The 22241-nt window shown below is 38.7% G+C and overlaps 1 protein-coding gene and 1 long non-coding RNA gene across 2 annotated transcripts in view; one reads left to right on the forward strand and one right to left on the reverse strand.

The window, feature by feature from the left end:
* The window catches only part of LOC309395966, a 478400-nt gene that overhangs the window by 428101 nt on the left and 28058 nt on the right, over window positions 1-22241 (forward strand). The window lies entirely within an intron of this gene.
* Window positions 1603-19134, reverse strand: SLC18A1 (solute carrier family 18 member A1; the record flags this gene model as incomplete). The annotated part of the gene is made up of 15 exons (XM_081960696.1): window positions 1603-2568; window positions 3528-3661; window positions 4976-5095; window positions 5474-5537; window positions 6490-6541; window positions 7067-7145; window positions 10134-10229; window positions 11136-11196; window positions 11821-11864; window positions 12113-12202; window positions 14065-14157; window positions 15152-15235; window positions 17137-17195; window positions 17862-18213; window positions 18993-19134. 15 exons carry the CDS (start codon window positions 19132-19134, stop codon window positions 2455-2457), a joined length of 1584 nt encoding a protein of 527 aa, XP_081816822.1. The 3' UTR covers window positions 1603-2454.

Below are 22241 nucleotides of genomic sequence, written 5' to 3' on the forward strand. Positions count from 1 at the left end.
CCCGGTTAGAAATCAGTTCTATTGATCTTCGCCCACTTTGGGAGTTTATCTGCCCTGACCCCCCCCCCCCCAATCTAAAACTGGGCAGAGAAGAAAGATATCTAGGATTCTATCCTTGTATTGATTTATTTTTTAAAATTTCAGGAACAAAGAGCATGTCTTGGAAAACCCATGGTTGAGAAGTCAAAATGCATGTTGGGGGGGGGGGGGAAATAAAGCACACCTCTTTCATATTGCTTGCAAGAATATTATTTTATGCAGTCAGCATTGGAGCTTGACTCCCCTTTCATCTTTCCATTATAGATAGATCTTGTTTTGTGACCATTGAGAACAGAACACGGTCATTAAGCAAAGAAGTCATGAAGTGAAAATGCTTCTGTGCTTATGATCTGACTTCTGCTTTCCTTTGCTCTAGAGTTTGCAAGAGGGAAGTTTGTTCATAAAGTTACCTTTTCATCAATATTATAAATGTAAAGGGTCATTAAATAAGGCAATTGCTAAATAAGGATGATTTGGGTAGGAAACATGAGAAGCCCAATGCTCTTTCTGTGTGTTTGGCCACTTGGATGGCAAAAATCCTTGCAATGGCTTTCTCCTAAGAGCTACCGTACTAAATGCTTGATACAAAGAGTCCATGTATCCGACAAGTATAGCCTCAAAATCAAACATTGTCCAACTATTTGAGTATCAAGCTGCTCTGAGGGGCAAATCTCTTAATTAGTGTTAAGGCATGTTAATAATAGTGATTTTAATTCGAGAAGTCCTCTGAGTTTGGTTGTTTTCTTGCAACACGTTCATTATCCAAACTAAGTCACATCATCAGACCTGTGTCACAAATATTATTCTTTATGGTTGACCTTAATTTGTTGATTAATATTCTACCTGCTTGTTTTTGCAGCTGCCTAAAACACCTTAATCAGTTACCACCCACTAAAGGCTTTTGCCTCCTAATACTCCAGCACCTTTCTGGGATTGAAAACCTAGCCTTTCTGGTGCTGGAAAAAATGTAATTTCTTATAGGTCTTTGAGAGGGGCAGCTTTTCACCATAATTTTTTGCTGCAGAGGCCAAGAAAGTTAAGAGTTTCAGCATCCTCCTTTCTCCAATTTCTTCTCTTTTCTAATTGTCCACAACCTCTTTGGCTTGTTCAGATCTCTTGTAACCTTACTGCTGCTCCACTTCTCGAGCCAAATTGGTAAAGGAATCATAAGACAACAGGTTTGAGCATATTTTATTACAAGTATTTTTTTTTAAATTTCAGAAACAAACAGTATAATGGTTCTTTCCCTCCCTGCTCCACATGCAAGCAGCCCAAGGAAATTAATGCACAGGAATGCCTTTGAGTACACCTCCTCTGCTTTCCATCAACTTGATGAGGATTCACATTTTAAGCTTATTAAAAGTTAGTTCACCAAATAGCTCATAGAGCAGTGGTTCTCAACCTGTGGGTCGGGACCCCTTTGGGGGTCGAACGACCCTTTCACAGGGGTCGCCTAAGTCCATCGGAAAACACATATTTTCGATGGTCTTAGGAACCGAGACACCAATTTTATGGTTGGGGGGTCACCACAACATGATAAACTGTATTAAAGGGAAGGTTTGGGAAGGTTGAGAACCAATGTCATCGTTTTGATGAGCCTGCACTGATCAATTCAGCCACAAGAGGGCCTAAAATATGCATGTATAGAATATACAGTATTCTGTAAAAAAATAAATTAACAAAGAATGATAAATGTGGGAAGGGAAACATAACTAAGAAATATATTTATTGGGATCACCCAAAATATCACAAAATCTGTATAAGACAAAATGTTTGAGAATGGGAGAAATGCTGCCTCTTAACATTCAAGTATGCTTTCAGCATCTTTTATACATGGGCATCTGTAAGGAGAGAAGGTCGAAATGTCAGGCTTTGTACTTCCAATATTTTGCACAGTGACATCATGATCCACTAAGAGATCATGACAATCTATAGCAGGTGCCAATAAATGTTTGGAGCTGGATTGGGCTGCAGAATTGATTGGAAAGTGGACAAATGTATCTCAGATTGTTGCTGAGGAAATTCCAAGGACATGTAAAAGCTGAGCTTCACTTGAGGGCAATGTTCTTTTTTTGCAATGCATATTTTGCTATAGGGCCAAAAACCATGTGGAGAGCTATGCAAGCTCCTGTTAAAAGCAGTGGAGCAGCTAAGAGTGTTCTTCTATCAAATATTGTTGTGAGATGAGGGAAGAAAGGCCTACAGTATAGTCCGTCTCCCTCTCAGAACTGGAAACAACTCCCTAAATAAACAGCTTACAGCCATAACATTCTGAAAGAAAAGTCTCAAGAGTTTAAATCTTATTTGGTCATTCCACAAGCTACCGCAATGGACTTTGCCAGGGAAAAATACAGAATACAGTTAATAGAAGAGGGTTTGGAAGAGAGAAAGAAGGGGGGGAATGGGTCCCTCTTTTTAGAAATCAGTCTCGTTTTCTTCATCACTATTGTCTGTGAGTGGGAATTCTTGAAGGGTCTTTGGAGGGATGGAACTTCTGGATTGCACGGAAGACTCCTGGCTTAGAATTGCCTGAGAGAGGAGACAGGGAGAAGGGAAGCAAAAGACCACCATGAGCATCATTGTTACACCCCGGTGATATCAATCTAGAATTAGTTTTTCAAAGGATCTATTACGGCATCTAAAATCACTTATTTCCTCAGCCCTCCCTCCCTCCCTTCCACAAGGAAGAACAAGTTGAGGAAAAGTTGAACTTCAAGCTCTTGCTTTAGGACAGTCATCAGCCAGTTCAAAAAAGTATAATCTTTATTATAATCTTTATTGTCATTGTTATTTATTTATTTATTTATTTATTTATTTATTTATTTGAACTTATTAGTCGCCCCCTCTCCCCACAGGGACTCGGGACTTAAATACGAAATTGGTTAAGAAAGAAAGAAAAATACAGTTTATCATGTTGTGGTGACCCCCAACCATAAAATTGGTGTCTCGGTTCCTAAGACCATCGAAAATATGTGTTTTCCGATGGACTTAGGTGACCCCTGTGAAAGGGTCGTTCGACCCCCAAAGGGGTCCCCACCCACAGGTTGAGAACCACTGCTCTATGAGCTATTTGCTGAAAAAGAAAGAAAGAAAGAAGAAAGAAAGAAAGAAAAAAGGAAGGAAGGAAGGAGAGAGAGAGAGAGAGAAAGAAAGAAAGAAAGAAAGAAAGAAAGAAAGAAAGAAAGGAAGGAAGGAAGGAAGGAGAGAGAGAGAGAGAGAGAGAAAGAAAGAAAGAAAGAAAGAAAGAAAGAAAGAAAGAAAAAGTGAACAAAACCACAGAAAAAACCCAATTGTTATTAAAGGTGTGTCATCATTTGTGATGTATTTTGCAAATGGAAAAGCAAAACCAAGTGTGAGGCATTAAATAAATGATTAAGCATGGTTAATTGATTAATAACTAATAAACATTTATTTTTATTCCCCTTGGGGTTCAACCACCAGAGACCCACCACACCCCACCCACCACACCCATTTTTATCCAAACTCACAATCTTCTCCTCTTTGGCTGGGGGGCTTTGAAGAAACCAACACAGAGGCGCATATGCGAGGTTGATCCCTGCAATGATGGCCATGAGCCAAGGGAAGCCAATGGCTTGTACGAGAGCACCCCCTGTAGAAGGACCTGTCAAAAACATTACATTATTCTGACTAAGGACAACTATCCTTAGTTTAGTCAATGAAGGGGGTGGAGGAAGATGATGCAGCAAGTCTCTGCTTTTAAAATGCGTTCCTCTCTGCTTCTAAAATGCATAGTTTTCAAGTGTTATTACTTATTGGCTTAATAAGTAATTAAATAATAATAATTAATAAATAATAATATTATAATTAATAATAAATTGGTAATAAATAATAATAAAATAAATTAATAATAAGTAATTATAATTAAAAGGTGAGAAAAATTGATTTAAAAAAACTAAGAGTGGATTTAGGGTTCAGGATTCTTTCTGAGAAAGGAATCACCAATCTTAAAAAAAAAATAGGCAAATGCCGCAATCAAGCAGCATCTATGAACTGCCCAGAGGAATCAGCAATTTGGGGAGAGCTGTAAAAGTTCTGAAGTGCAGATCTCCTTTAGGAATTCATATGTTTCAAACAGCTGGTAAAGGTTCCGCCCCTCCATTTCTGTTCTTCTCATAGAGAGACCATGAACTATGCATGAGGAGACCAGATTCAGTCATGGGATCAACATGGGTGACTTGTGGCTAATCACTCCCTCTCTGCCCAGGCTACTTTTGTGTGGGGAAATTGAAGGAAAGATAACACTTTCAGTTCCTGTATGAATGTCAAGATGTAACAAAAACAGTAAATAATTCATAATAATTCCCACATCTCTATCTTCCAGCAAATTGCAGCTTATCAATTCAAAACTTACAAAACTTCTAACAAACTAAACAGCCAGCCAGCCATCCCACCCACCCCCTCTCTCTAGTTAGACCAAGACTTAATGATGCATGCATAGACTGAAATCCATTTTAAAAAGTTATCCATGATAATATTCTCTGTTGATTAGAATGAGTCTCCTTGAAGCATAACTAAATCTGGCTTTTGCTTTCGTTCTTTTTCTGTCATGCACATGTTGGATTGGATTTATTGGATTTATATGCCGCCCTTCTCCCAAAGGACTCAGGACGGCGTACAACATTAAAAAACACATATCACAAAAGTTAAAAGGAAATTAGATAAGTATCCAAAAAAACAAACCCAATTAATATAACACTAACATTTTAAAAATTAGATAAAATTAACAGACCAGGCTGGCTTGCTGGAAAAGCCAACTTTTTAGGGCATGTCGGAAGGACCGGAGGTCGGGGAATATGCGAAGCTCCGGGGGCAGCTCATTCCAGAGGGAAGGCGCTTAGAAACAGACTAGTCAATGCCAGCATACAGATGAAACAAAAAGGCAGTTTATGTCATTATGATGCCTATTAGTCCATACCAATAGCAAAGCCCAGACAGAAAGCCACGTCAGCAATGGCATAGACGCTACCATAAACAGAAGTATGGCGAAGATCCACCAAGTATCCCATGATAGGCATCATTGATGAATCCACCATGCCTGTCCACAAAATAAAACATAAAAATACGATAATAAATAGCATTCCATCCCCCATTCATGTTTCATGATGATTCCAGAATATGCTTGCATTCCCTAAATCTGGAATGAAATAGACATCACGAGCAATCTGAGATATATATTGCAATCCCTTCAGTTTTGAACCTCAGAATAGTGGCTCTTCCCCACCCCCGTAGTAAAATGTACTGCCAAGAACTTGTGTGCCTATAAAATCACTCAGATGGGCTTGACTGCAGGAATTACAGTCAAGGAATGACTACAGCCATTGAGTTCCATCTGTACCGAGTAAAATTAACTGGAGATACCGTAATTGTCCTGTATTGGTTTGTCACCAGGTTATCAAGTCTTTGAAAATCTTACCAAGGGCAAAACCAAGTCCACAGTTAGGTCCAATGAGTCCATAGATATTATGTGCCAGGGGAATCTAGGGTGCATAAGAGAAAGGATTAAAGCTCAGAAGATGTCATCACTGTTATTTCTGATGAAAACTTAAGGCGTCTCAAGTTCAAAGAGTGATTATGCTGTTTCAGCCATTTTTGCTTCTCCGCTTGCCACAGAACCAGAGAGGGGGGAGGGAAAACTCGGTTTGGAACGCCAGATCCCGGTGACAAGAAAATAGGGAGGGGGGAGTGAAGAAACTATTCTTTAACTATGCTAAAACCGTGGGAATGAAGTAGAGCTGGTTTTGGTTTCAATCTGTGCTGAAATGATGAAGTCATCTCAACAGTGCTTGCTTGCTTGGGTTCATCAGTTGGAACCCTGAATCAGAAATATTGATACAACATTCAATCATTAGACAGAATGAGGTGAAGTCAGCTCCAACCCTTAAAACCTCTTAGAAAACCCTCAGAGTGTACTTTTCTATCAGTCCTGAGGATCTCCTGGCATATCACACCAAGATATGATTTGTTTACTCATGGTTTAATAAAACTAACTGGAGTACACAATCAATCATGGTTTCTAAACTACAATGAGTAGATTTGCATAAGACACTAAACAGAATAAAACATCGTTGCTTAGCTAGGCTTATGTCCTAACCAGGTCAGGTTGTAGTTAATTTGAAGCAGTTCACTAGACGAGAACCATGAAGGTCCAGAGAAAAAACTGGTGGCATCGGATGGGGAAAACACACAAGAAATGGGTGAAAGAGTGGGAGGAATTTATTTCCTTCACTTTTCAATTTCCCCACGTTTTGCTATTGTTTACTAGCACATATCTTTTTTCATAAAATTCTGTTAGGATGCAGACTGCCACCTTCATATCCTCTTTGAAATTCCTGCGCTACCTGCATAACTGTTGGCAGATATTAAGCTGGAATGAAGACTTTTGGCTTGGTTTCTCCATTTTTGGTTGATGCAATGTGTTGTCATACTCACACAGAGGAGGCTGACTCCTATGATCATCATCCCAATCAATGAACACAGCCAGCTGCCAAGAAAAGCAATGAACAAACAATATCAAAAGTTTCAAAGGCTGTCTGAAAGTTTCATCTTGCAAATTCAATAAAGTCATCAATACTGGGATACCTTTCTTTGCAGAAATCAGCAAAAGATTTCTCTGTCAGAAGTATCCTAAAATACCTGCAGTAAATCTCTGTAGAATTCTAACCAATAGGTATGTAGGTAGTGAGGTAGGTAGGCAGGCAGGCAGGCAGGCAGGCAGACAGACAGACAGGCAGACAGACAGACAGACAGACAGAGATCGTTTACTGTAGGAAGGATAAAGAATGCAGGATAGATAAATAAGGGATGGATAGATAGATAAGTTGATGGGTTAGGTAGGGATGGATGGAGAAGTTAGATAGATATAGATAGATCCTGATTTTTTTCTCCTGTACATCACAAAGGAAACACTCCCAAGAATCACTTCCTTCTCCATGACAACATCATCAAAGATGCAACAATAGTTCACAATATTTCAACATTCAAAAATATTTTGAACTTCTCTACTTACCGCCCCATTTTATTGGCCAATATCCCAAAGAGATTGGTCCCAATTAGATAAGAGATACTGGCAGGCAGAAAAGCTACCCCTATAAAACAAAAGAAAACCATCTGAAAGAAAGGCATCACAGCATTTCCAAGGACAGAAATCTCTCCTGAGCCTTTGCTTAGAATCCTATTGTGTATGTCTGTGTGTCTGTACACAAATTAATCAAATGCAAAAGACATATTCTTCAACAAAAATAAGGAACCAGGGTGTCACTTCAGGTTGTCCTATAACGAAACTCAGTGTTCAGTTGAAAGTAGACAATGTATAGAGCTCAATTCTAACAAAAGATACTAAGCATGATAATTCAGCTCAACCTTTAGAGACAGCATCCAGTTGCTAAGAGATAGCTGGCTGAACTGCAAAATTTATCTTGTGCTTCATAAAATCCATTGTATTCAAAATAAATTTCAGAGCCAGGTCCTTGCCGGCATTGACCTACTGTATATTAAGCCCATCCCTTCCTCCCTTATTTCTACTTTACATGCTGCACCAACCAAAGAATAATTTGCTTTGCGGTTATAATTGAACCAAAATCAAATATTTGACAGGGTGTTGCTTATCATTAATTTATTCTCCTGCAGATGACAGATGTTATCACCAGCAGGCATCTGTTTGCCTGAAATGACAGAATGGGTTTATAGAAACTCAATCATTGATGTTTAATTTCCTATAGATTTTTTTACTTGTTTTGCAAGTCCTCTGGGGAAATTTACATTCTTTTCATTTTGCTAAGAAACAGCAGGTTGAGCAAAAATTTTTAAAAATGTATTAGTTGTTCAAAACTACTCAGTGTGTAAATGTCAGCCAATAGTGTCAACCTGATTTTGCAGCATATCTTTTCAATGTATTTTCATTTCATGTTGAAGATCCATTGTATATAATTATTAGGGCTTTTTAATTAAAGAAACAAACATAAGTGTTTTAATATTTATAATTGTGGATTGGAGATCCTTGGATATGAGATGAAATATTATTCTTTTATAGCTGAGATGGTGTTGAAGTGCAATTTGTAACTTCCCCATCTATTGAAAAAAACACATAATCTGAGCCATGTGGAGATATCACTATAAGTTATTTTTCAGCAAGTCTGCTCTAAATGACATTAAATCTGGATCCATTGCTGTTTCACTTGTTAAGCAAAACTAATACATATTTAGGCTTTTCTTTCTCCATGAAATTCATCCTGGTTCAATTTTCATTTACCTTCATCTTTACTTGGTAGATTGGAATTGACTAAGAAAGAAAATGTAGCTCAGGGTCACTCAGTGACAAGCAAGGATTTGGACATGTGTGCAAGAAACAATGACAAGTGGTGGACAAGGGCAAGAGTTTTTATTGGTGTTGTGTCTTTTGTTATTTTTGTTTTAATCAGGATGACATGGATTATATGTTGTGGTGATGGTCTTAATTTGGGTACATCACTTAGAGTCACTGCTGTGAGATGGACAGTTTTATAAATCAAATAAATAAACAAATAGTGTGCCATTTGGCTCAAGATCAAAACCATTTTAGTGGGCGGTAGGGACCAGGTTGACTACCACTGCTTTAGATGATTAATGTACTGCACAGAATGTTCCTTCTGGTAATGACCAGAGGAACTGCTCAAATGCCTACTACTTGGGGATCCACATATTTATTGTTTGCATTAAAAAGAAAAGAAATGTAGATTCTGCCAAAGGCATGCAGGATAAAACAAAGATGCCATGCACAAATGGAGCAAAAAAAAACATTAAGGGATATAAAAACAAGGAGAACGGATATAGGAAAGAAATAATGAGACAATATTACAAAACTAGGGGAGCACAGATCTAGAAAGATTGTGGAGAACTTTGTCTTGCATGGATGTTGTCTCCGGTCTCAGAGTGGACTATCATCATCCCTATATTTGCCATCCCATTAATAACAACTTCACCCATCTCCCCCTTGCTGTTTTTCCAGAAAGACATAAAGAAGGTGGCAAGTCATCCACAAAGATCCTCCGTCTTATCAAGAGTTTCTCCTGGCTGCTTAGCTTTAGCCAGTCTTTAAACTGATTTGCAACCCTCAGTCACTCAGCTAAGCCAAGGTAGCAATTCAATTGTTGTGGCAGAAAGTGTCATTGAGAGCATTAGTCCTCCATAAATTCAATTTCAGTGCCTTTTACAGAACAACACAGCTATTTCATCTCATTATTCCATCTCTGTGGTGGCACATAATGGCTCTATGTGCTGAGTCACCAACCCTCTGCCTCTAAAGAAGCTTTTTCCTTAATCAGTAGGGAACTCTTCAATAGTCATAGGCCCAGATTTCACTCTTTCTTTTTCTTTCTCTCTCGACGGTATCAGTTTTCATTAATAGATGAAGAAAGACACTATTTTAAAGTTAATACTGTATTATTCATATGCAACAGCACACATGAGACTACAGGTGTTGCTGCTAGGATGACAGTGAAAGACAGATATGAGACTAGGAATGAAGCTGAGAGACACACAAATCCATACAAGCATTAGAAAGATTATTATGGTTTGAGCAAGGTTGCAGCCCAAACAGAAAATTTATAATAGCAGATGAGTCTAACAGCCAACCTGCATCAACAGGTCCCATTTTGAGCATGTTTCATACAAGAAGAAAGTTACGGCTCTTCCAACTTACTCAAAACTTGATGCATCAAAGATACAATCCAGTAACTATCCCAGAGTTCCTTTACAATTTCTACTGAATACTTTTTCATTGGACAGAAGAGAAAATAATATTTTTACATGCAATATTTGCATTTCAATTAAATAACTTAATTTCAATTTAATTAAACACAATTAAAACAAATCTAGATTTACTCCTGACCCATATGTTATTTTTGAAGTATGGTTTCCAGCTTGCCATTCAAAGATAAAGTCCATCCCAAGGAACACAAATGGTTTTGAAGTCCTCCTGAAATTGATTTTAAATATATACAATTTGCATCTTAGTGTAAAATTTAAAGACTAAATTAATCTAAATATATTTTATTACCATTCAATTCCTATGAAAAGTATTTCTTTTAAAAACTTACCAAGTTGCCATTCTGGGGAGCACATGGTTTGTATCATCCAAATGGGCAAAGTAGCCTCTAAAATAGCAACTCCCATGTTTCCAAAGCAAATTGAACCTGAAGGAAGAGAAAAGGTGCAGTTGAGAGCATCGCATTCGAAGAAAGGCATGGGGAAAGTAGATGGAAAGAAAGGCCCTCTTAGCATGATTGGGAGATTGGAAGCCAACGACAAGGGATGGAGGGAACTGATATGTTCTTGGACTTGCAAATCCCCACGTGAGAGTGGACATGGTAGTCCTTATTCAATAACTAACGGCTATCCCAGAGAAAAAGACCAAGAAGTGCAGCCTTTGCTCTAGGCTAAGAGGGCAAATGCAAAATATGAAATAACACCTCTAATAACACCAGGCAGAACTTCCTACAATTCTTCTATTAGTTTGATAATGGAACCTTCTACACAGGCTGAGCTCACATTTATTGGATGTGTTGAATGAGAAGTTGGACAGCAATTAAATTGGAAATCTGCACTGCCTGCAATGACCTAATACTGTCAGGTGCAAAGAATCAGGACCATATGTTAAATTGCAGTGAATAAGATTTATTGGTCAAGCCTATACACAAGAATCTAGTCAACTAATGTTCAGCACTAAATTGATACTAGATAACAGTCAAGAGAATTCAGGAAGTGTTGGATCTAGACAACTCCAGACTGATGACTTATTTAACTCTGCCCCCGGCTCTGCCTGATCTTCTTCTACAAATACCCCCTTTGGACTCTCTGATTCTACATTTGCTACATGGGACAATAGAAAGAGTAGGGTGCATTTTGTTTGGAGAGATGTAAAACCATCTTCAACTATACAGCATGCTTTATTTTTCTGGCAGGCAGGACCAGAAACAATAAGCAATGCTGGTGATCAGAAGAATCTTGCCTAAACCCACCTCAGTTCCACAGAGGCTAAACTGAGATTATGGCTATTGTATCCTCAAGACCAAATGCCCATAACAGGCAATAAAACTTACCTGCTGCAATCAAAATGTAGGGATCCCACAACAAGGTCAACAAGGAGGCTCCTTTGATACTCTGGAAAACACACAAAGAAGACAGATACGTTTCAGTGGAAGATGTTAATTGGAGTTGTTTTGTTTTGTTTTGTTTTGTTTTGTTGCAAAAAAAGCCTACTTTTCTAGCAGCTTTCAGAGTTCCTCTATTTTTGCTCTGAGTAAAATGCTTGTTTACTCTTGATATTATAGCTCCTAATCTGATATTTTAGATTGCTGCTTTTAAACAGTCCTTTTTTTTCAATTTTTCAATTTTATTATACACACACACAAATCTTAGACGTACAACACATTTACACAATGCAATACAATCAGGAGCTTCCTGTTCTTTCTAATAGCAATGATCAATCGATACCGCTCACCTTATATTATTTCCCCTTCTATTGTATTTCATGTGGATTTCACCATTCTTAACTCTCTTATTTTACTCATAACTATTATTTTTGTGTTTTGTTATATTCCTTCATTGATTCTTGTTTCTTTCCTCCATCCCCCTATACCATTTATCCCATATCTCAAACAGTCATTTTATTTTGCATTAAAAAGTAAAAGTAAACAGATGTGTAGATCCTGTGCATCAACAAGTAGGGTGAAAATATTTTAATACATACATAAAAGGAAACATGCATGGGTATTTTTGCCCTACCTCGGGTGAAATCTTGGTTGGATGCAGGATACAAAGCTGCAAAGCTAAAACAGAAATATAATTATTTCATGCTTAGAAATAGCTTTCCATTTTTCCATTATGTTCAATCTTATTTCTGTTCAGTAGCTCAGTTCTCCCTTGCCATCTTCGTAGGATGTTTTCTGAGAAGTAAGCCTCGCTATGCTCAATGGCATGTACTTCACAGAAAAATTGGTGGCTGGAGCTGTCTTTTCCAGCTCAGTGATTCAAGGTGGGTCCTGACCTGACTACTTCAAAGGATGATTTACATTACCTCCATCTAAGAGAGCCAAGACTGCCAGGATCAGAAAAGGAGATGATTTCCCAACAAACTCATACATGACACTTCCAAATGGGGCTCCCACTGCAAAGAGAAACACATCAGTGGTGCTAATATGAAAAGAGACACACATAATAAAACAAGTCTATGAGTATAGGCTACTTTGCCTTTGGGGTTAGTTGCTTGGCAAACTGTTCTTTTCCTGCTTCATTTCTGTTTTCTAGGCCAAGCAGTCCAACCACTTTACTATTTTCAATAGTATGAGACTATAAAAACACACTTTCTTTACAGGATGTGATTGAACTTGACCATAAAATTCACCTATTTCCTTGTCTTCTGCATCAGTGGATAACTTAGACAAGGATTGTCCATGAGGTCTACCTGATAATATTTGGCCATTGAGTATACATTATGGCCAACTGTCTTTACTATATCTTTCTGACTGTCAAAGCTACAATATTCCTTCTTTCTTGTCATTGTTGTTGTGCTATGTAATAAACATTCTGACTAAATATTTCCAGTTCCAACCTATTGCAGTTCGTATCATATAACACACCTGTCAGTGTGTGGTCAATTCATTTTATCTTTGATTGTGTTGAACTTCCCCAAGTTCATGCTTCTAATATTTAATGTTCCCATTGCAATTCTGATTTTCCAGGTTTGGATTTTCTCTTCCTGCATATCAACATAGCCTTACCAGAGTTGCCTTATCAGTGAGAGGGACAGTATATAAATTTAAGAAATAAATAGATTAAAATATCACCAACAATCTGCATTATAAGCACCACTAATACTTCAAGAGAACTTCAGTAGCATATTGAGCATCATCAAATATATGACACAGTGGTGGGTTTAAATTTTTTTTAGAACCTCTTCTGTAGCTGTGGCCTGCTTTGTGGAAGTGGTTTGCTGGCCATGTGACTGGGTGGGTGTGGCCAACTTGTAAAATGTGATGAAACTCACTTAACAACGCTATTGCTTCGCAACCAAAATGTTGGCTCAGAAACTCTGGCATTTGAAGCACGCAAGTCTTAAAGCTGTCAAGTTACAAGACCTTTGCACCCCTAACACTTTAGGAAAAAAAAAACCAGGGGTGTTCAAATTTGACAGCGTTAAGACTTGTGGACTTCAACTCCCAGAATTCCTCCTCCAGTCATGTTGGCTCAGGAACTCTGGCATTGAAGTGTGTGCAAGTCTTAAAGCTGTCAAGTTACAAGACCTTGCACCCCTAACCCTTTAAAAAAAACCAGGGGTGTTCAAACGTGACAGCTTTAAGACTTGTGAACTTCAACTCCCAGAATTCCTCCTCTCGCTCTTCATCTTGATGATGTGCGGATGGGCGGGGGGAGGGAGCTGGAACCGGTTCTAAACGGCACTGTAGATTTGTGAAACCTCTTCTATAGAAGAGGTTAGAACTGGCAGGAACCCACCCCTGATATGACACCATATTGTCCATCCATTTAGTTTTCATGGTCAGATACAGGAGTGGTTTATCATTGACTTCTCCCAGCAGGTTGAAAATGAAGTCTTTACTATTATCACTAAAGTGATCACCTTCCAGTATCTTCCTATATCCTTGCCACCCAATAGAGATCCCTACTTGTGTTTGGGAGGTGGAAACTAGAGTGAGCTTCATGCCTTGGGTGACCTTATTAGCAGGGGTGGATCGCTGCCAGCGTTATTGCCAGTCCGTGGCGCACCCTCTTTGAGAACCAGCAATGTTCTTCACTTGTTCTCTTCCAGGAATGCTAAGCAATAATCCATAGTAGATCATGGTTACAGGCAAAGACCCATTTGGATATACAGCAGACCTACCAGAGAACTACAGACAAAGACAACTGAATAATGAACAGTCCTAAAGGGAAGAAGCTGGGGAGATGCACCAAAGTGAGCTTTGCATGAGTTTCTAGGTGCCCTTAAACAGTATTAAATGTACATTTACTCACCCAGCACTCCCAAAGCCAGACCTCCCAATGCTATTCCCATTGCATTTCCCCTCTCACAGTCATCGGGGTACACACTTGCAAGCATCCCCAGACCTGCAGGCAGAGACAGAGTGGAGCCAATCAGTTTTGAGTTGCTGGAAATAAGCAACAGGCAAGGGTTAGTGTTAGAATTATTGCACTGGGCAGAAGTGAAAGACTGAGACTACCTTCATGGCCTATGGAATTCTCCTTTTCCCCTCACCACTAGCTGTTGTGGAAGCTGTAATTTCATGTGTGATAAGGGAGAATGTATGCTCCCCGATGTTCCACCCAAATCTCCTCCAATATTGAAGATTTTCTCTTTTTATTATTATTTCTTTTTCCACCCCAAATTTTTCAACTCAATAAATAGATTTTCCCTTTATAATTTCAGCATCAGTCTCTTTACTCCAAGAAGTAAAGTAGAACTGATATAGAAATTATATGTTGCAGGAGGCATATCCTTCTTGGTCCCCTTGTTTGAGAACAAGGAATGAGATCTTTGGTCATCCAGCTAAGTGATGTGAATAGCAACATTCAAAGATTCCAGGTAGGCAACTTTCCTGTCCATTACTGGAGATACCAAATTTAAACAAGGACTTTCATTTTCAAGATGTAATATTCTCCCAACCCATCAGAGTGAGAAGGCAGGGAATGTTGCAGCTCCCATCTATTAAAGAAGTAGACCTAATAGAGCCTAGAAAAAGGGCCTGCTCTGTAGTGGCTCCTTCCCTTTGGAACATCATTCCCACTGAAAGAAGGTTGACTCTTCTCCCTGCTACTTTTCTGGAAGGCCCCGGAGACACAATTTTGTCAATCAGTCTGGAGACTCCAGGTTCATTCGGAGCTTAGGGTGTGGTTTGTACGATCGTATTCATTACCACTGCAGTGAGTGGGGGGTTGTATTGTTGATTTTTAATACAATATGCTGCCCAGAGTCACCAAGTGTGAGTTGGGCAGCCATATAATTCTATTTAATTAATAAATAAGTGCCCCCTGGCACTCCAGGATTTTGCCCCAGCTGTGCACGATCTATAGAATTGCCAATAGTACCTGCCAGCATATTTACCTGCAACAGATGAACAGGCAGAACCAAAGCCTTGCAGCGCTCGAGCGATGAACATCAAGGTGTAACTCCTTGAAAAAGCAAACACTAAAGGAAGGAAAAGGTGCAGAATCAGATTACTGGAATTACGGATGCTTTCAAAAAAAGGACTTTTGGAGAGAACTGTATTGCCTCATTGCTAAACAGCAGTAGTACTTAGACTTACATAGCACTTCATGGTGCTTTACAACCCTATGTTGTTTACAGAGTCAACCTATTGCCCCCAATAATCTGGTTCCTCCTTTTACCAACCTTGGAAGGATGGAAGGCTGAGTGAACCTTGAGCCAATCGGGATTGAACTCCTGGCAGTGAATGGATGATTGCAGTTTATGAATTGGACTGATTTGCCAAAGCAATTCATGAACCTCAATACCTTTATGAGCCAAAACCTGAATTTTTCAGATTTTTTTTTTACAATATTCAGAACAAAACAGTTATATGAAAGGAAGTAAGAATAAAAATGTATTACATTAGGAGAAGATTACTTGCAAAAAGTATTATATAGGGGGGGAAATTATATACAGCAATGCAGATGAGAAGACATCAGTGGTGGGTTGCCAATTTTTTTACTACCAGTTTGGGCATGCCCTTGCGTGTGCGCAATGCTTCTGCGGATACGCAGAAGTGTCCAGGTGGGTGGGCGGAGTCTCCCGCTACCGCTACTACTGATTCACCCGATCGGGGCCGAACCAGGAGCAACCAGGAAGAAATGCATATGCTGGAATTTTCATGTAGAGTTTTTAAAACTAAATTGATGGAAGCCTAAGCCAACACTGATTTTATTTTGGGAAATGAGAAGTAAAGCAGAAACTGCTAGTTATCCATTCAATAGACTAATTGAGTAATAACAGTCATTTGTAAAATAACAAGAACAACCAATTTGCATTTAAAGACAGAAAGTACATTGAAATTCTGGTTACATGTTATTTTATTGAATTATGTTGGACAAATATCAAGATGAAGAAAACTGAGCTGTTCTAATATTTTAGTCTCCCAGCATCTGTAGTCAATATAACTAAGGCACAAAATATTATGGATTTGGAGACCAAAATATTTGCAGGATTCTAGATAGCCTGCCTCAAAACCAAAACTGTTCAATATTATTCCACAAACATAGAATCATAGGACTGGAAGGGATTTCAAAGGTCTTCTAATCCAACCCCCTGCACAAGGAGACTTATAAAATGATATCATCCCAGTCAAATGATTGATCAGTCTATTCTTCAAAACCTCTAGCAATGGAGTCTCTGCAACTCCAGGAGACAAACTGTCCCACTGATTAATTGTCCTCACTGTCAGAAAATTTCTCCTTACTTCTAGATTGGATCTGTCCTTAACAAGCTCCCACCCATTACTTCTTGCCCTAGCCTTGGTGCTTTGGAGAATAATTCAATCCCCCTTTTTCTGTGACAGCCCCTCAAACAATAGAAGAGATCTACCATACCCACCCACCCCAATCCATCTCGTAGGCCAGACCTACCTAGCTCCGTCAACTGTTCATCATACAATTTAGCCTCTAAACACTTCATCATCTTTGTTATCCTTCTCTGCACATTTTCTAAAATTAAAGAACAGGTTTCTGTATTGTTCACAACTCTATTCTGTAAAAATAGTTGAATGGGATGAACAAGGCAGTGGTGGCTTCCTAACCAGTTTACTACCAGTTTGCTGAGAGGGCGTTTTGCAGTTTGACTGAAAACTGTTCTGTGCATATGCAGAAACATGCCGATGACAGCAGAAGAGACCAGGGAACTAGTTCGGGGCATGGCAGGCCTGGGTCACTGCTTGTTCCAGCAACCCTGGCCACCGTATGTCTACCGGTTCAACCGAACTGGTCCAAACCGGTAGGAACTGACCACTGGAACAAGGTATTATTGTATTCTACTGCCATTGGTTCAAATCCAGCAACATTGGAGGAGATACATGTTGTGTAGGTATTCGTACTTACCTAGTGTAGAGATGAACATAATAATAAATCCAAGAAACATGGGGATATGGTATCCTATCCTACAGGGACAAAAAATGGTTTTGAGTTCACTGTACAACACAAGCTACTTCACAACGTTCCTTGAATGACCAGGAGGAAGAAGAAGGAAACAAGATTTTCTACTATGTGTCTGGGCACCCATCATAGTAGGGGACACGATTTTCATTTCCTGAAATCCTTAGGCTGATCTAATATCAGATCAAATGAGGTATTGGAGATGCTTTAAAATGGCAGGTTGCAATTGCAATTGCATGTCTTCTGACTCTGTTGTGAATCATCACAGAGGCCCTATTGCAAATATGGCTTAAGAAGTAATCTTGAGGAATAGGAAGAAAAGCTGCAAGATAATGGTCAGATAAAAGAAATCTGGGTCCAGGGCAGAAATGTAGTTTGAAAAAGCGTCCCTCCCCAGTTTTTTCACTAAAATAACAAGAAGTCCTGCCCTGGGTATGAAGCCAGCTCTTTCTTGGCAAGACTTCAGAAGTGACTTGCCATTGTTTCCTTCCTAAGGCCAAAAATGAGTGACTGGCCTAAGGCAAGACTAGAAGTCAGAGTCTCCTGTTTGCTAACCTGATGCTCAACCACTAGCCCAAACTAGTTCTTACTGAGTATTTGAAAAGTTTGCAAATTGAGCGTGTTGCAGTACGGGAAGTCTTTCTGATTTGTTTGTTTAAAAGTTGACCTACCTGTTGGTCAAGGGTCCCACAAAGGGGTTTGCTATGAGTTGCATTAAAGCTTTTGAGGCAAAGAGCAGCCCAACACGAACATTTTCATTGGAAAGAGAGTCCATTCCATCTGTACAACTATGGTTCAAAGCATCCATGGGGAAAGGGGAGGCAACTGTTCCTTCTTGGCTCCCATTGGCACTGGCAAGAGTATCATGGCTTGAGACTGTCATTGTGATGTTGTCATAGTCCAACAAGCCCAAAGTAGAGGGATCAGCTGAGGAAGGCACAGGAATCCTTGGAAGTGTGGCCTGAATTGCAGAGTGGCTGGTAATTTTGTGTGTGGCATATAGAAATGAAGGGATGATTGGCACTGGAAAAAAAGAAAACAGCTAGGCAATATTTCTCCTGCAAAAAAAAAGTTTGCCTTTTTGTTTTTATCATAAATGTATTTGCTTTCTACCTTCTACCAACTGCTTTTTTTATCTATGCACACAAACACATACTCAGAGGTGTCCAACCTTGGCAATTTTAACACTTATACATGGTTGTCTGGGGAATTTTGGAAGTTGAAGTCCACAAGTCTTAAAATTGCCAAAGTTGGACACCCCCTGGCATACCCACTCACTATATTGCAGGGCAGTCTGATTGGGTTTGCGATGAGGACAATCAAATACAAACGCGGGGTATAAACTTGTGTAAACTTTGGGATAAACTTGAAAATTTACCATTTACAGATGGACTTATCCACAAGTACATATAATGGCACTTTTTAAAAACTACAGCATCCATGTTTTCCATATGCATATACACCCATCCACAGATAAGCAAACCCTTAAATTTTTAACCAATATACTGTACCATGAAAAATAGGGTGTGGCATATCCACTTATACACAAGTATATATTGTAACTAACAAGGTTATCTGCTTGTGCATGAATATATACAGCAACTAATATCATTCCAACTGGCAGCCAATAGTATTTTATTCAGAATGCCCTTGAACAATGATGTATGAGGAATTCTGTGTAATTGAATGGATACCTTTAAGAAGGGCTGCTGAAATAAGCTGCCGTGTGAGAGAAAGAAGTATAAAAGCAATATAAGAGCCTCCACATTTAAGAAGAAGAAGCAAATCAAAACACTACATACCCACAACTGTGAAAAGCATATTGTCTACTAGCAGAGCCACAAACACAACCAGTAAAACCAATTTCCGGGATTCTCTTCCCTCTTTTAACAAGAGCCACAGGGAGCACTCAGTTGCTAGGTTGGGAAAGAGTTGAATCTTCATTTTCCGAGTTTCTTTTCACTGCTTCTTAGAATTTAAATGTTTGTGTATCCTGTAAGGGAGAGGGTTTAGCAAAATGTCCACCCAAACTCCAGCATCAATAATATAAAAGGACAGTTCCAAAAACGACTTAAGGACAACCACTTTTTGCAGCTAATCACAAGGCACAAAACAGCATGCAAAACTTTCTAGAAATGTTTATCAAGAACGTAAAAAAAATATTTCATGCCGTTGAGTTGAGTAAATAAAATATTGACCTAGTAGGGATATTGATTCCCACACCCTTCGCAGATATGCAGATGGCTCTCTCATTCAATTTTTCAAAAGAAAGAATGAAACAATACAACAGATAATTCTGTTAGCCAGTCAACTGCTGATCTTGTTACCTCTGATCTAAATTATTGTGCAACATCCATATAAAAGTCCAAAATTATTTTTGAAAAAATCTTCTGAAAAGAGCACATGAAAAAACAAAAAAGGAAAATAAATATACAGACCTGAATGACTGTTAAAGTATCATTTTTTTTCCTTATTCTGGATCCTGAACGAACATGGAGCATCACCAAAATATGAATGAATTTTTTAAATTAACTAACAATAAGAAGGTTGGATTTCAGCTTCTGCCTTCTTCAGTTGTTCTGGTGTGAATCAGGCATTGTAGCCAAGTACAGACTTACAAACGTACACACATATATTATTGTTTCTTTAATCCTTTGCAGTATGAATTGACAACTATTCAGAATGAGCAGTTAGCAGAGGCTTATTCTTTTAGGTTTGATCAATCCTGACAAGCTTATTTTTAAAAAGTTACAAGCAGCAATCACTGGTCTTTTCCATCACCACAGTTTACCAAACATTCAATCACAAAAGAATCTCTATAGGTATAACTTGAAAGTTTGCATACAAGTTGTGCCAAATTAATTCAACTTATTGCATTGTCCTACCCTTTCTTTAAAGAAGGGTTCCAGTAAACCACTGGGGTACCTAGAGTTGAACAACCTAAAAGCATTGTCTTTTAATAAGATTTGTGTTTTAGAAGTTTCATAATATTACTCAAAGGAAAGAGAGATATTGGAATTTAGTACAAGTCATTGGATTTGAGTTTAAGCAAGTGTCAAATGACACTTATAAACAACCAACCTTCCTTCCTTCCATTAGGTGTCTAGTTGCCTCATCAGCTTCTACCCTGTCATTCCTCTCAATATTGAGAAATGGAGAGTCCTTACCGTTCTTGAATATATCACTGTTTGTCTTCCTGGTGCTTTCTCACAGTGCTCTGAAAATGCTTCGTCAAGTGAATTTAATATTCCTTTTTATCTGAAAAGGATATGAGGATTTCTTGACCAGGAAGGCATAATTGATAGCTCAAACATGCCCCAATCAGTTCAGCAGCTCCATCTGCGTCAAAGCCAGGGAAAAGGGAAGTAGACTACTGAGATGATTGGCATTAAGATCCACCTCAAAAATATCCAATTTTAAAGTCAGGGTTTATCATTCTAAAGTACATACTTCTATCCCAGCTCAAAGAGGAACAGACAACAAAATCCCAGGTCTCATAGGAATATTCAGAACACTCTGATATTCTTCCATATACAATATTCCTTCTCTACATCCCCTTTCTAAATATTTTTTAGCAAAATTACTGATTTAACAGAATTGAAGGGAATTAAATAACCTTATCTTGGACATTCTAGGAGAAGTCATCTAAAGTTCTCCAGAAACTGTTAAGTTACCATTTGTAGTTGCCCCAAATAATAAGGGCAGTGGTGAGCAACATCTGGAATGTAAGTTTAATTACCCTTCATCTAATTCATTCCCTTCTTTTAAACAACAACTATTCTCCCCAATTCATTCTGATAAGAGTAGTTTAATCCAAGAAAAACATGACAGAGGAAAACCACAAAGGGATAAACAATTGGACCATATTGTTTAGGAATTCTAAGAATGGACATACCAAAACATCTGGGTAATTTTGTGCTGGGAAGATCAGCCTTTGACAAACAGATTGCGACAATGCTACTGTTGTTTTTCCAACATAGTTAGGTGTTTTAGCAGACATTTCAGGAGGAAAAGAGAATAGCAGAGTCTGCATCAGCCTTGCAGAGAATCAGCTCCACTGGATTCTGCCTCTCCATAATCCACTGGATTTGATGTTTCTCAACAGCTTAAAGATATGTGGACTTCAATTCCCAGAAGTTGAGTGCTGGCTGGGGAATTCTGGGAGTTGAAGTCCACAAGTCTTAAAGTTCCCAAGTTTGGACACCCCTGAGCTAGAGCAAAGAGCTAAAGGAAATAAGATTATTGTATGAGCTCATCTGAAAAGCCAGCAACCTTTGTCCCTTCCAATCTTTAAACTATACATGTCCAGCTGGTGCTGTAAACAACCCTCTCTTCCCTTTATATTTATACCACTCACTCTGCACTCTGTTGTGCTTAAAAAATTCTATAGGACCCTAAGTCCTGGCCCTGATTTGGGTCATTTTCCTCTTCTCTCCCCATCTCTTTTTCCTTTTAGGCTATTGTTTGCTTTAGAGTGTAAATATAAATTCAGAGGTGGCCCTTCTGTCCTCTCCCCTCCATTCTTTTTAAAATTAAATCCAGAAAAATAAAGAAAAAATAGACGCATTTATAAAAGAAGAAAAAAGGCTAAAAATGGTTCGAATTTGCTTTTTTATGTATGCAGACTTCACAGGCAAAAACAGCTCGGTTATATTGATAACTTATTGGATTGTAAATTGATGGTAACATCCAGGCAAACTGGCTGAAGAGTAGGGTGGAAATGCTTTGAATCAATCATCTGAAATCCTTTTAGCTGGGGTGAAGAGGGAGAGGCTGGTGGCAGCAACTGACGTTAACCAAATGTACACTGAAGAGGGTAGCATTGTCATTGCAAATTATAATAGGAGCCAGACACTGTTATTACTCAGATACTGGATTAGATATCAGTCATAAGAATAATAAACCTCTGAAGAACAAACATACTGTTATAAATTGTAGACGAGTGGGAAAGATAACCTGGAAGATAACAGCCTATCTGCCCATACAGAGAAACTACATAAATAAAATAAGGGAGGAAATGAATTTGCAAAGAGAATCATATCTAAGTGTAT

The sequence above is a fragment of the Natrix helvetica genome (assembly GCF_964273705.1).
Source record: "Natrix helvetica genome assembly, chromosome: 8".
In the NCBI taxonomy this organism is placed as follows: Eukaryota; Metazoa; Chordata; class Lepidosauria; order Squamata; family Natricidae; genus Natrix; species Natrix helvetica.